At 43.3% G+C, this 12,691-nt stretch overlaps 1 protein-coding gene across 1 annotated transcript in view; it reads right to left on the bottom strand.

The window, feature by feature from the left end:
• USP53 (ubiquitin specific peptidase 53) overlaps positions 1-12,691 on the bottom strand; it is an 83,016-nt gene that overhangs the window by 32,329 nt on the left and 37,996 nt on the right. The window contains exons 6-8 of the mRNA XM_068280505.1: positions 6,658-6,763; positions 5,131-5,277; positions 3,348-3,497 (exon numbers count right to left, since the gene is read on the bottom strand). Coding sequence (XP_068136606.1) covers positions 3,348-3,497; positions 5,131-5,277; positions 6,658-6,763 — 403 coding nt within the window. The remainder of the gene's footprint in view (positions 1-3,347; positions 3,498-5,130; positions 5,278-6,657; positions 6,764-12,691) is intronic.

The following is a 12,691-nucleotide window of genomic DNA, read 5'->3' on the forward strand; positions in this document are numbered from 1 at the left end:
TTCGCTATCCGGATTTTCCGGATCTGATCCGGACCGCATACTGTACAAACGGAACGTACGTTCCGCATAGCAATGTAAAGTCTATGCGGACGTTCACACGCGTCCGTTCCGTACAGTACGGAGCCGGATCGGGTCCGGACTCCGGACACTTTTCCAACATGCGCTATTTTTTGGGTCCGGATCTCCGGCACACGCACCCGGACCTGAGCCTGACAGCACCATCAGGAACACAGAAACCAAAGGGGAACGGAAGGCACAGAACACACTGCCTACAAAAACCTGACGTTCTACCCCACTTCCTATGCGTATGCAAGCGGCCATTTCGGATGGGGACACATGGGCCAAGCATGTCTGGAGTGGAGCAGCAGTGACAGACGTGCTGGAGCTGTTTGGCAGAATGTCGGAGGTGGAGGTGAGGCCTACAGCGGAGGAACCTGATTCTATAGGTGCACCAGGTGCACCTTCTGCTGACCCCAACATTTTTTTTTTTCAAATATCGCTATTTTTTGCCCACGGATCCGGATGGCAGCCTGATGCATGCCTGATACAAACGGACTGGATCCGGATCGGAACCGTACGGTTCTGATCAGGATCAGGTCAGGATCCGATCAGGATCCAGTCCGTTTATTTGCCAAAACGCAAGTGTGAACGGGGCCTTACTTGGGTTGGTTTCTGTCCTAGGAGGCAATAACAGGTGATAGATCCAAGAGTTTCCCACAGAAAGAAAGGCATATCTGTTAAATATTTTGCTGAACAAATAACCAATATCACAACTTTAACACACACACAAACACTTGCTTTCCCGGGGGACATATTGACTCTCACATGCCTACTATCACATATCCACACTCGCATACTGTTGTCTGTTCTTCTGCAGCAGTCACTAAAGCCCATGTAAAGTTGTGCAGCCTCCTCATCTCCCCAGCACCCTGAGTTTTCTACTGGAGCTCGAACCAAGAACCAGTACTACTCTGCAGGTAGTACTGATTGGCCAGTAGAAGGTATGTTCTAAGACAGTGTTTCTCAACATTTTATTGTTATGTACCCCTTTTAAAACCTTGTACTCACCAAGTACCCCCTAGCATAGTACATATTAGCACAAGTACCCCTGGACATATTGATATCTATTCAATCGTAGTACATAATTGGTTCTAAACAATTTCCAAGCATTTACTATTGCTAAAATACGAATTTGATGTTGTTTAAATAAGATTTATCATTTTTTAAAAACTCTAAATTTAGTTTCTAAACTCTAAATTCATTGGTTAAGTTTATCAAGCTCGAGTACCCCCTGGAACCATCAGAAGTACCCCCTGAGGTACGCATACCACACGTTGAGAACCTAGGTTCTAAGAGATGCAAAGGATTCCAAGTTGATACAGATTTATTTCATTTAAGCAAATGTATTCAGCTTGGAAATAGACAAATCAAATGCAGCTGCATAAATAAGCATCAAAATTTAAGACAACTCTGAATTATTTGCATCTCATTGACCATCCCTAGCCAGCAACAGGAGCAGAGTAATGGTGAAATGATAGCCTAGCCCTTAGCATAGGAGGAGGCCCCACTTCCACTAAACTACAGAAATATGCTCTTCTCAGAGGTAGGACAGGCAGGACAGCGCTGTACTAATCTTGTTTTTAATCAATTTTGACTTTATGTGGGGTTAAGCTCAGAAATTCTATATATTCACAGGAAAAAAAAAAAAAAAAAAGTATAAACACAACTTCAAAACGTTATGGAAAGATCTTCAATCAGACCAGAGATCTGTAAACAGGTTCTAGAGCCCTTGGGATACTGCTGTATGCATTTCAGTTATTGTAGATGGAAGACTGTTAGGCTAGTTACACACCAGGATGTTGCATTTAGGGGACGTTATAAGGCACATAACGTGCCCCTAACGCAACACCTGGTGCTCTCTGTGGTGTGGACGTCGGAGTGAGCCGCGTTGTGCAGCTCACTCTGGCATCCGTGATGCGTACTCTTGGACGCATGCGGCATCACGTGGTCCCGCCCGGCCAATCGGTGCACAGAGCGGCCGCTCCAGGAAGTAAACACTGCACGTCACTGAGTGCAGTGAATATTAATTAGCCATGTGCCCGGCCGCTCTCCCCTCCTCCCCAACATGACTGAGTATGTGCAAACAGTCTAACGCGGCTTAGTCGGGTAGAACGCACAGCATGCAGCACTTTGCTGCGTTACAATGTAACGCAACGTGGGCAGTGTGAACAGCCCACTTGTGTTACATTGCTGTGCATTGGGGGAGCGTTACAGGCTGCACTAACGTGCGCCTGTAACGTCCCTGTGTGCAAGAAGCCTTAAAGTAAACCTCTGCTAAGATACTATTAAAGCTGCTATTGCTGACCTAATTCTAAGAAATACTTACAGATATTATTAAAGAGGAGCTGTAACACCATATAGTAGAATCCAGTAAATTATTCAGGATACCCACTTTTATATTAAATATTCTGGCCTGAGCATCAGAAACCCTTTCGATAGCTATATTTATGCTATATGTATAGCTATATGTATGTAGCCTTATCCTCCCACTGTGGTTTAGCCTAGGCTGTATATTATGCAGCGAACCCCCCCCCCCCCCCAAGCATTCTGAGAGACCAGAGGCCTTTTCCATTGGCTTTAAAGAAATCATCAGGCCCCTGATCTACTTACCCATGGCTCCCTCCAACTCCTTTCCGGCAACATGTCCCACGACGCAGCTCCACTTGCAGCCCGGTGTCCCCGCCGGTACTGAGGCCGACTTCAGGGTCGGTCCCATACTGCGCCGGACAGCGGTGCTCGTGCATTCAAGGCCACGTTGTCCGCGGTGTACTGCTCAGACGTAGAACTACTGCGCCAGCGCAGAAAACGTGGCCGTGATTGACAACGGTGCTCGCGCAGGCACAGTACGAATCGGACCCTGAGGTCGGCCTCAGTATCGTCGTGGGACATGCAGCCGTAAAGGAGCTGGAGAAAGCCATGGGTAAGTAGATTGGGGGGGGGGGGGGGGGGGTCAAAGCCTGATTCCTTTAAGGCTTTCAGTAAACAAACATTCCACAGGGATCAGTAATCAGTGCTAAAGATGTTGCCGCCTGTGATACATTTCAGAAAGTAAATCAGGGAGAGGCAAACACTGACCAAATCATTCATAAATTATTATTGTAAAAAAATAAGCAATTTTGTTCATCAAGTCCTTTTGATTACAGTTCCTCTTTAAACAAAGCTGATCAGTACACAACCAGGGAAGCAGTATTTTTCCAGTTCCAAGGTCAGCAATGGCGGCTTTCATTATCTCTCAGTACAAATCAACTTCTATAGCACAGAGAGTATACCGCTTGACACAAGCTTACCTCTTTTACTGAAGCGTCATCAAATAAAATCCATCTGGCACTTTTCGTGTGATAGGCAAAGGCACAATAGTGTCGGCTTGTGTAGCAGATCATACCCACAAGGTAAAGTCTACTTTCTTTAGCTTGTTCATCAGTCACTCTGAAGAATAACTGTAACAAAATAGATACATATATCATATGCAGGTTTTCTTCAATTTTGCGCAGAACAGGATAGGTGCACATTAGGGCGGTAGTAAGTGTACTTTGTTCTTTTAACATGACTACTTAAAGTGTACCTGAGACGGTGATGGAGAGACATTTTATACATACCTGGGGCTTCCTCCATCCCCTTATGGGCAGTTCGCTCCCTTGCCGTTCTCCACCGCCTACTGTGTCTTCCGCAATCGGCTCTGGTAAGATGTCCAGTTAAGGCCAGTCGGCACAGGCGCAGTCTTCCACAGACTGGCGGACTTAGCGGAGTCGATTGTGTGGGAGCGATTGTGTGGGAGCTGGAGGGAGTCTCCATTGCCATCTCAGGTTTACTTTAAATGGGGACAGCTACAAATCACACAATCTTATCAATTAGCTTCAGCGTGAAGTGGAACTGAGTTATGATCCCTTGCAGTAATTTTATACCAGTATCACTTGAATGCAGGTTCAGGTGCCTGGTTAGAAGCCTGTGCACCAGACATTTCTTGCACCACAAACTTCAAGAATGCAATCTTCTCAGAGTATTTATTATATGCCCGGTTCTCTCAAAATCTTAGGGCAATTTTATACCTACACCGTTGCATCGCTTCGCAAAAAAATGCCACATCCAGTCACAGAAACATGTATAGTCCTATGGTGCTTCACATTGATCGCGTTGCGACTGTTGCCATCTTCACGACTCAAGAGCTGCGTGTTGTGCATGTTTAACCCGGAAGTAAAGCTTACTTAATAATAATTCTAACATTTATATGGCACTTTTCTCCCGTTGGAAAGCACTTGAGAGCTGCAGCCACCAGGGGGTGTGCTCAGTAGGCCATAGCAGTGTTAGAGAATCTTGCCCAAGGACTCCTTACTGAATTGGTACATGATTCCTAAATAGAAAGGGCCAACTTTGATGGAGTATGCTACACTGTATGGTTGCACCGCAGTGGTACCATGCAGTGCAACCTTTCGGGACTATTGCAGTGCAACTGCAGAAATATCGCCTAGCCGCAAACTGTGTAAAGTGTAAAAGGGACCTTAAAGAGGCTCTGAAGTCTCATTTTTTACCTTGTTTTTTCATATAATCCTGTTGTACATGAATGTCCCACTAGATTCACCGCATTCCCGCGGCAGATGAATGATTTATTCCCGTGTAACAGCCCTGCAAAGGTTCTTTCAGTTCTACACTCGATACCAAGTCTGTGGAGTCGGTACAAAAATCATGTCGGACTCAGACTCCTCAGTTTATGAAACCACCGACTCCAGGTACCGAAAAATGGCTCAGACTCCTTAGTCTAATATTTACCAGGGCTGTGGATTTTGTACAAAAATCCTCCAACTCCTCAGTTTATAAAACCACTGACTCCAACTACCCAAAATTGCTCCGACTCCACAGCCTTGCTCGATACTAACAACTTTTGGTTGAAAAAATTTAAGAATCAGTAGTACAATAGACTTGCAGTTTTGATGAAAGAATTGAATAGAAAGCTTGCAAAATGAAAAAAAAATAAAAATACCTGTGTATGCCAGGTTATGCAAGGAAGATTTAAAAACAATACCTCACAAACCATACTAATGTAAATATTCAAACAGATAAAAAGAAAAGAATTACCCCTGGCAAATAAAGCTGTGTAGCCAAGTTCCGGACAACATCTTCTGTCAAATCAGAATTCTCAGAATCCCAAACCAGACCAATAGTGACTATTTCGGGACAGTTCATCAGCACCCTGCGGATTTTAATCTTCTGCCCACAATTGCTCTACAGAAAAAAAGTTAAATATAGAAACATTTATACTTTATATACACAAACTGTTCAAAATAGTCAGAATAATACAAAATTACATCAGTACCACTGTGGACCCACATTAGCCATAGGAACATCTGTCAAACACTATGGCAGTCACTCTAGGGGAAATTAGCCCCTTATACTTTGCTAGTGGTTCTGAGTCACCATTAACTATCTGGGTACTAAAAACAAAACCACAAACTTGTAATTTACTTGAGTCACTTTGAACCTACAATTTTAACTTAATACAAAATAAGAAAGGGATTGCAGGAAAGTCTTAAGGTAGCCATACATCTAATGATGATGGGCAGATTTGACCAAGAGACAAATCTCTCTGTATACGAATCTGATTAGAGAGAGATCTGTCAGCTGCCCATACACCACAGGCCAATTACCGATCAATTTCAGCAGGAAATCTCTTGGGAATCGGCTGAGCCAGCCGACAATGCCGCTGTTCCCTAGTGTACAAATGCATATGTATGTGCATTTATACATTACCTGTCCTGTGTCGCGGGTGACCGTCCTCTTCCGAATCCACCTCTCTTCCCTATACACGCCGGCTGGTGTGGCTCGCATGACGTCACGCATGCGCCTATACATATACATTTATACATTGGGGAACAGCACCGGGAGTTTCGTCGCTTGTCCTGATATCACTCCTTGTTACCGCTGTGCACCCGACCGACCACGATGGCCCAACATCTTGCAGAATGTTCATTAATGCGACTAATTTTGGCCAAAAATTGGTTGCATTGTCGATCGGGCATGCACTTGGCAGCACGTATTTTCATCCAATTATAATAATAATCTAATTATAATTTAATAATAAATCGGATGGTCGATCGTCGCCTGATGTATGGCCACTTCTACTGTATATAGGTTAGGACTATAAATACAATTGTTTTAGCTCACCAGCATGCTTTCACTTTAGGTGTGCTTTAAAATTACACAATCTTTTGACAGAAGTTATTCAGATATTGTTTATTTTTAGGAAAATCAGCAGCTTCAAATAGATAATTTTGTTTCTCAAAATGTCTTATAAGCAATGCTGATCTATAATTATAGGGGTCTACATAAGCACAGCACATATTCCATGTGAATGTAGCATTAGCTGGAGGTGCTTGATGCAATGATTGCTAGTAATCTGCACTGACTTCAAAATAATGCTATTTTTACAATCTGTAAATGCACACGAGAAGCAGAAAGCGCTCCTGTGATAAGGGAAGACAATGGTAAAATAGCAGTACAACCGTTTATATGTCAGCACACAAATGTGTTCTACAAAAAGGAAAAACATGGCTTGCAACTACTGAATAATATCACAATAACTAGGTTAACCCTAACGTTACTCACTGGACATTTTCTATAGTCATCTGCAGTGTTTGCCGCCTGCAACAACTCCGCAAACATCTCAGGCTTCAGGCGCTCATGTCTCTCCAACATTCTGTCAACTTCATTACTGCATTAAACAGAGGAGATACAGGTGTTAAAGTGACACAGAAGCAAAAAAAACAAAAAACATATTATATAATGAATTGTATGTGTAGAACAGATAATTAATAGAACTTTGGTAGCAAAGAAATATAGTCTCATTTTCACAGCTTTTTTTTTTATAACTTTGCATCATTCTATCATATTTGCAGTTATAAACCACACACTGTATATTAAACTATGAAACAGAGCAGAAGCTAATGTCCCGTTGAACTCCCCTGCAGTAAAACCTTGTCTGAAGCTGTCTCTCACTGTTTCTTTGATGTATAAGTGCTTCAGAAAATAGGACCGTCTCCGACCTAAGTTCGGTCGGAGAGCTCAGAGCAGCTCTTTTGCATAGAGAACAACTGTACTCTTCCTGTACTGGAAACCAGGGCTGTGGAGTTGGAGTCTAGGTCGAATAATTTTTGTACCAAATCCACAGCCTTTGTAAAAAATGTAAAGTAATTTTGGGTACCTGGAGTCAGAGGTTTCATAACCTGAGACTGAGTTGGATGATTTTTGTACTGACTCCACAGCCCTGCTGGAAACAATACGATACTCTGTTCTTTGCTACTAAATGTTCTATTTCTTAGCTGTACTACACATAAATTTCATTATATCATATGTTTTATTTTCACTTCAGATTCCCTTTAAACAGGTCCCAGTAGAGACACAGAACAGGCTCAGGTGTCCTTCTGCCCTTCATGCAAATCAAAAACACAAGGAATGATAATCGCTAGAGGTACTTCATTTCCTCTTCATTTTCTGCTGCTGTAGAAAGCCAACATTCAAGTTGTTCAGCAAAACTTTTTTTTTTTCTTTTTTTTTTTAGACTAATGTAAGTGAAGAGTGACACTACAAAAGCCAAATTTATGTAATGTAAATCTCAGCTGTGGGGGACTAGATTTCTGTCTATTTATTACACTGCTCAGAAATGGTGGAAGATTTTGGGAATTAAGTGAATTGTTGAGTATGGAGAGCTCAGAGAGAGGAAATCAGGGCTTGACACATTCCATGCAGCTGATTTGCATTACTTATTAACTAATGTCCTGTAACTAACTTGTACTAGAACTTGCAAATATGTGTCTGCTGAACACAACACTGTTCAGAGAGTGAGAAAGTGTAGGGCAGGAAAACACTGGTATGGGAAGATAGGTGAGCAAAGAATGTAAGTAATGTTTGGAGGGGGAGAATCTAAAAGTGGCCATACACTGGTCAAAATTTTCCATCAACATCCAATGGATTTGATCTCTAGTGGTTACATAAGGTATGTGCCAGTGTCGCTAGTGTTTGGTCACTAGACACAGGGAAGGAGGAGCACCCAGCAGCGGAGAGAAGACATGCTTCTGTGGACAGGTGAATGTATGCTCTGCTCCGCTGCCTACACTCTGAACGGCCTGCGGTGGGAGAATGGGGACAGATCCCTCTCTAATCAAATAATGATTGTTTTATAGATTGAACATTGATGGTTCTAGCACACTTATGTAAGCAAAGCACAGCAGGAGCACGTGGCCGTGACAGGTGACCTACAGATGCACAGCATTGTCCTGTATCCTGCAGTACAAAGCCAGCAGTGGTTACATTAATACTTTAACAGATTTCTGATGAAAGCTGATTTATTGTTCAGTTGTGCAATGTTAAGAACACACGGAGCATGAGTGTTCATCCTTAAGACACTGAAGACTGATGGTGGAGTTTACTCGAAATCATGGGAAAGGGATAGCTGAAGGGTAGACAGGCTCAGACCTGCCAAGAGGTGGGGGGTTTTGTTGGAAGAACTAGCTGGTAGAATCACCTGCTAAACATGGGCTGGTAATAACACTATTACTGCCAGCATAAATGTTTTGTAGGTGATGAGGTAAGACACCTGGATCTTGAGTTACATTTTTTTCATTCAAACAAAATTGTCTACACGTACAAAATATACATGACATTTTTGCGGTTACATAATACAGTATTGTATAAACTGTTGTAACTCGTTTACAACAACAAATTAAAACCACATTAACCCCTTCCCAACTGCCTAACACCGATAGGCGTTGTGAAGGTGGCAGCCCCCAGACCGCGTAACGCCAAAAGGCTTCAAGTCCTGGGGAGTGGTTTTATAGGGAATCGCGCGCATCCCTGCTTGAGTGACTGAGCTCCGCTCAGTCATCAGTTTACTAGAGGCGATCGCCGCTAGCAGACTGTTAAGATGGCAAAACCGTTGTCTATTTACATTGTACAACGCTGCGATCTACTGCAGCGCTGTACTGGGGACAGCCGTGTCACTCGGCTGCCCCCTAGAGAGGCTCCGACCGCGATCCCCTCTCATAGGCAGATGCCTATGAGAAAGGATCACCCTGATTGGCTGTCGGGGGAAGCGAAGTACTATAATAAAAAAAAAAAAAAAAAAAGAGAAAATGGGGGGGTACGGGGGGGGGGGGGGGGGGGGGGGTTGGAAATCGGTTTGTGTGCTAAGTGATATGGCTTTGCAGCAAGCTATTAAAGCTGCAGAGCACTACATTGTAAAAACATTGCCTGGTCACTAAGGGGTGTAAGTCTATGGTCCTAAACTGGTAAAAAAAAAAACGGTACTTATCCGTTAGCCAGGTGCATCCTCTAGGTGGCGACAAAACTCCACCAGAGTTACATCTTTCCCTACTATCCATGTCGCCCTGGAGGGGGAATAGTAATTAGCGCCACCTGCCAGATGCGCCCGGCTAACGGATAAGTACCAAAAAAACAACCAGAAAGCAAATCATTTATCTAGGGATAAGCTTCCCTATATAACAACACAGGATTCAACGTACAAACAAACTCCTGGGAACATAACCGGTTCGTAAGTAGGGGACTGCCTGTACTACCTTTGCTTGCGAAATACAGATGTAATGCTCAATGGAAGACAGCAGTGCTATGATGACCAAATATAAACTGTACAGAATGCTGTTGAGGTTTCCTAGAGATAAGTTCCATGGCATTACCACACCTTGGTGTGGTTTCAGCTGTATACACTGGCAGAGAATGCAGCAAAATGAAACAAGACACCTCTGTGTCTGCATACACATATACACTTGTGCTGAAGGTTAGATTATAAGCGAATGCTTTCAGTCTCTAAATTATAGAGCGCTCATGCTCTAAGTAGCTTGTGAAATGCCGACAGTAAAAGTGATGTGGCGGTAAGGAGTTATAAGCTAACTGCTCTTTTGTATTTCTTACAGCACATTAAAATAGGAACACAATAAGGCGATATGGCAGCCTGAAGAAAGAACATCTGCTTGTGTCTGGAACCCTGGGCCCAAATAATATGGTGCACTTTCAGACTGAGTCACAATTCAAAAAGACTGCAATTTAAATAAAACATTAAACATGCTAAAAACCTCCCACGCTGTGCATTATTTATCTGAAGATTGGGAAAAAAAATTTTTTCCCAACAAAAGCTTATAAAGCCTGTGACTCACATGAAATAAAAATATAGAGTGAAATCATTGCCTGCCACTCACGGCTGAATTACAAAAGGAAATAGGTTTTTGACAGAATTTGAAAATTCTAGAATGAAGAAATACGCTTAGCCTTAGAAAACGCTTGTATTACTAAGAAGTCCTATCTCCTACAGCTGGCAGAGTATTTGAGCTATTCACAGACACGTTCATGCAGACATCATTAGAATAGACACATGTGCATTTGAGAAGGTTTTGTGCATATACTACATCTGCTGAGAACAGAGTTCGTCACTTCATGAAATGTAGGCAGAGCTCAAGGATGTAATGGAAGGAGTGTTAGCAGGAGGAACACTTCAGACAGAACATAAGTCAGACTCTCAGGGCTCTTTCACACTATTGCTGCTGCTGTGTTGGATCAGAGCAGTGCAAACGCAATGATAACCCTAGAGCAGGCATGCCCAAAATGCGGCCCGCTGAGCCATTTCTGGTGGCCCCTAAAGGTCTGCAGTTGTTAATTCCATGTGACCACATGCATAGGCCAGCAGCAGTAACAGCCACTGATTAGCAGCTGTCACTGTGCTGACTGCACGTTATTTGGGTTATTTCCCGGGGAAATGTTTTATTTGACAAAATGTCACAGGCATAGTGTACCTAACGGCAATCATAACAAATTGTGTTTCATTTTGCTAGTTCAGACCCCTAGCAATAAAGAATGGCGATATGGCCCTTGGCCTAAAAAGTTTGGACACCCCTGCCCTAGGTGGGGATATCACATTATCTGTGGTGTGGTTGGTAGCGATGCAGTAACTTACTGCATGCAGTGCATTAACAGGATGACGTGCACATTTTAATTTGGAAGTGAGGCATACTTGAATAGTACTGTGTGCCTCACTGTATGGGCACACTACCACCAACAAGGCTCATTGATCCTCTTTTTAGCATTAAAGGCCAACTGAAGTGAGAATATGGAGGATGTCATATGTATATCCTTTTAAACAATACCAGTTGCCTGGCAGCCCTGCTGATATATTTGGCTGCAGTAGTGTTTGAATAACACCAGAAACAAGCATGCGGCTAATCTTGTCAGATGTGACAATGTCAAACACCTGATCTGCTGCATGCTTGTTCAGGGTCTATGGCTTAAAGTTTTAGAGACAGGATCAGCAGGACAGCCAGGCAACTGGTATTGCTTAACCCTCCTGGCGGTTTAATTATTTGCGCCAGGAGGCAGCGCAGCAGTTTTTTTTTTTTTTTAAATCATGTAGCGAGCCTAGGGCTCGCTACATGATAGCCGCTGCTCAGCGGCATCCCCCCAGCTTCGATCGCCTTCGGCGATCTCCGATCAGGAAATCCCGTTCAAAGAACGGGATTTCCTGGAGGGCTTCCCCCGTCGCCATGGCAACGGGGCGGGATGACGTCAGAGACGTCGTGACGTCATTGGGAGTCCCGATCCACCCCTCGGCGCTGCCTGGCACTGATTGGCCAGGCAGCGCACGGGGTCTGGGGGGGGGGGGGCGCGCGGCGCGACGGATAGCGGCGATCGAGCGCAGGGGGCGGCAGCGATCGGTGTGCTGACGCAGCTAGCAAAGTGCTAGCTGTGTCCAGCAAAAAAAAAAAAAATATTTAAGTAAATCGGCCCAGTAGGGCCTGAGAAAACCTCCTGCGCGGCTTACCTCGAACGCAGGAAGGTTAAAAGGAAATTAACATGGCAGCCTCTATATCCCTCTCGCTACAGTTGTCCTTTAAGTATGAACATTATTGTGGAGCAGTAACTTCTTTGTAATCTCCTCAGTTTATAATTGCCAAGGTAGTTTACATTTACAGTGGTAGTTACACTTTTGTAAGGAAAAAGGGAACTCCATAGAGCCCAGCTCTACAAATTGCTAGAATCAATGTCACATTATTTCAAATTCTTCACCTTGGATTTTGACTTTAAAATGCGGAGCTCCACTCTGACCAAAACAGTCAGTCAAAAGTGGTGAAGTCACAGCTTCCTGTAAGTTGGTGGAGGATGTGAGAGACAAGCAGCAACTGTTCCTGGTCTGTGCAGCTAATTATTCTTGCAGGAAGAGGGAAGTAACTGGTCTATTTGCATTGAAAATTAGTGCAAATAAAAAAACTGCTGATTCCAAGCTAGGGAACATACCAACTTGTGCACATTGTCAGTTCTGGAAATTTATAGCCAGATTAAAATAGAAAAAATAAATTGTAATCAACATTAAGCTGCAGGGTGACTAAAAATTGACAGTCCAGACATATTTCATCATTTGATCGGCCTGGACATGTCTAGATGTATTAAAAAAAAAAAAAAAAAAAAAGGAAAGGAAAAGTAGCTCTTCTAATAATGGAATGTTATCTGAGATAACAAGACTGCCATAGAAATTACTGAAGTAAAAGAAGGCAAGTGAAAATCGCAACATTCATTCTTAAGGTTACTAACACACTGTACCAGGGGAAAAAAAGCACAATGAAAAACAAAATTGTAAATGCTG

Source organism: Hyperolius riggenbachi, chromosome 1 (assembly GCF_040937935.1).
Source record: "Hyperolius riggenbachi isolate aHypRig1 chromosome 1, aHypRig1.pri, whole genome shotgun sequence".
NCBI lineage: Eukaryota > Metazoa > Chordata > Amphibia > Anura > Hyperoliidae > Hyperolius > Hyperolius riggenbachi.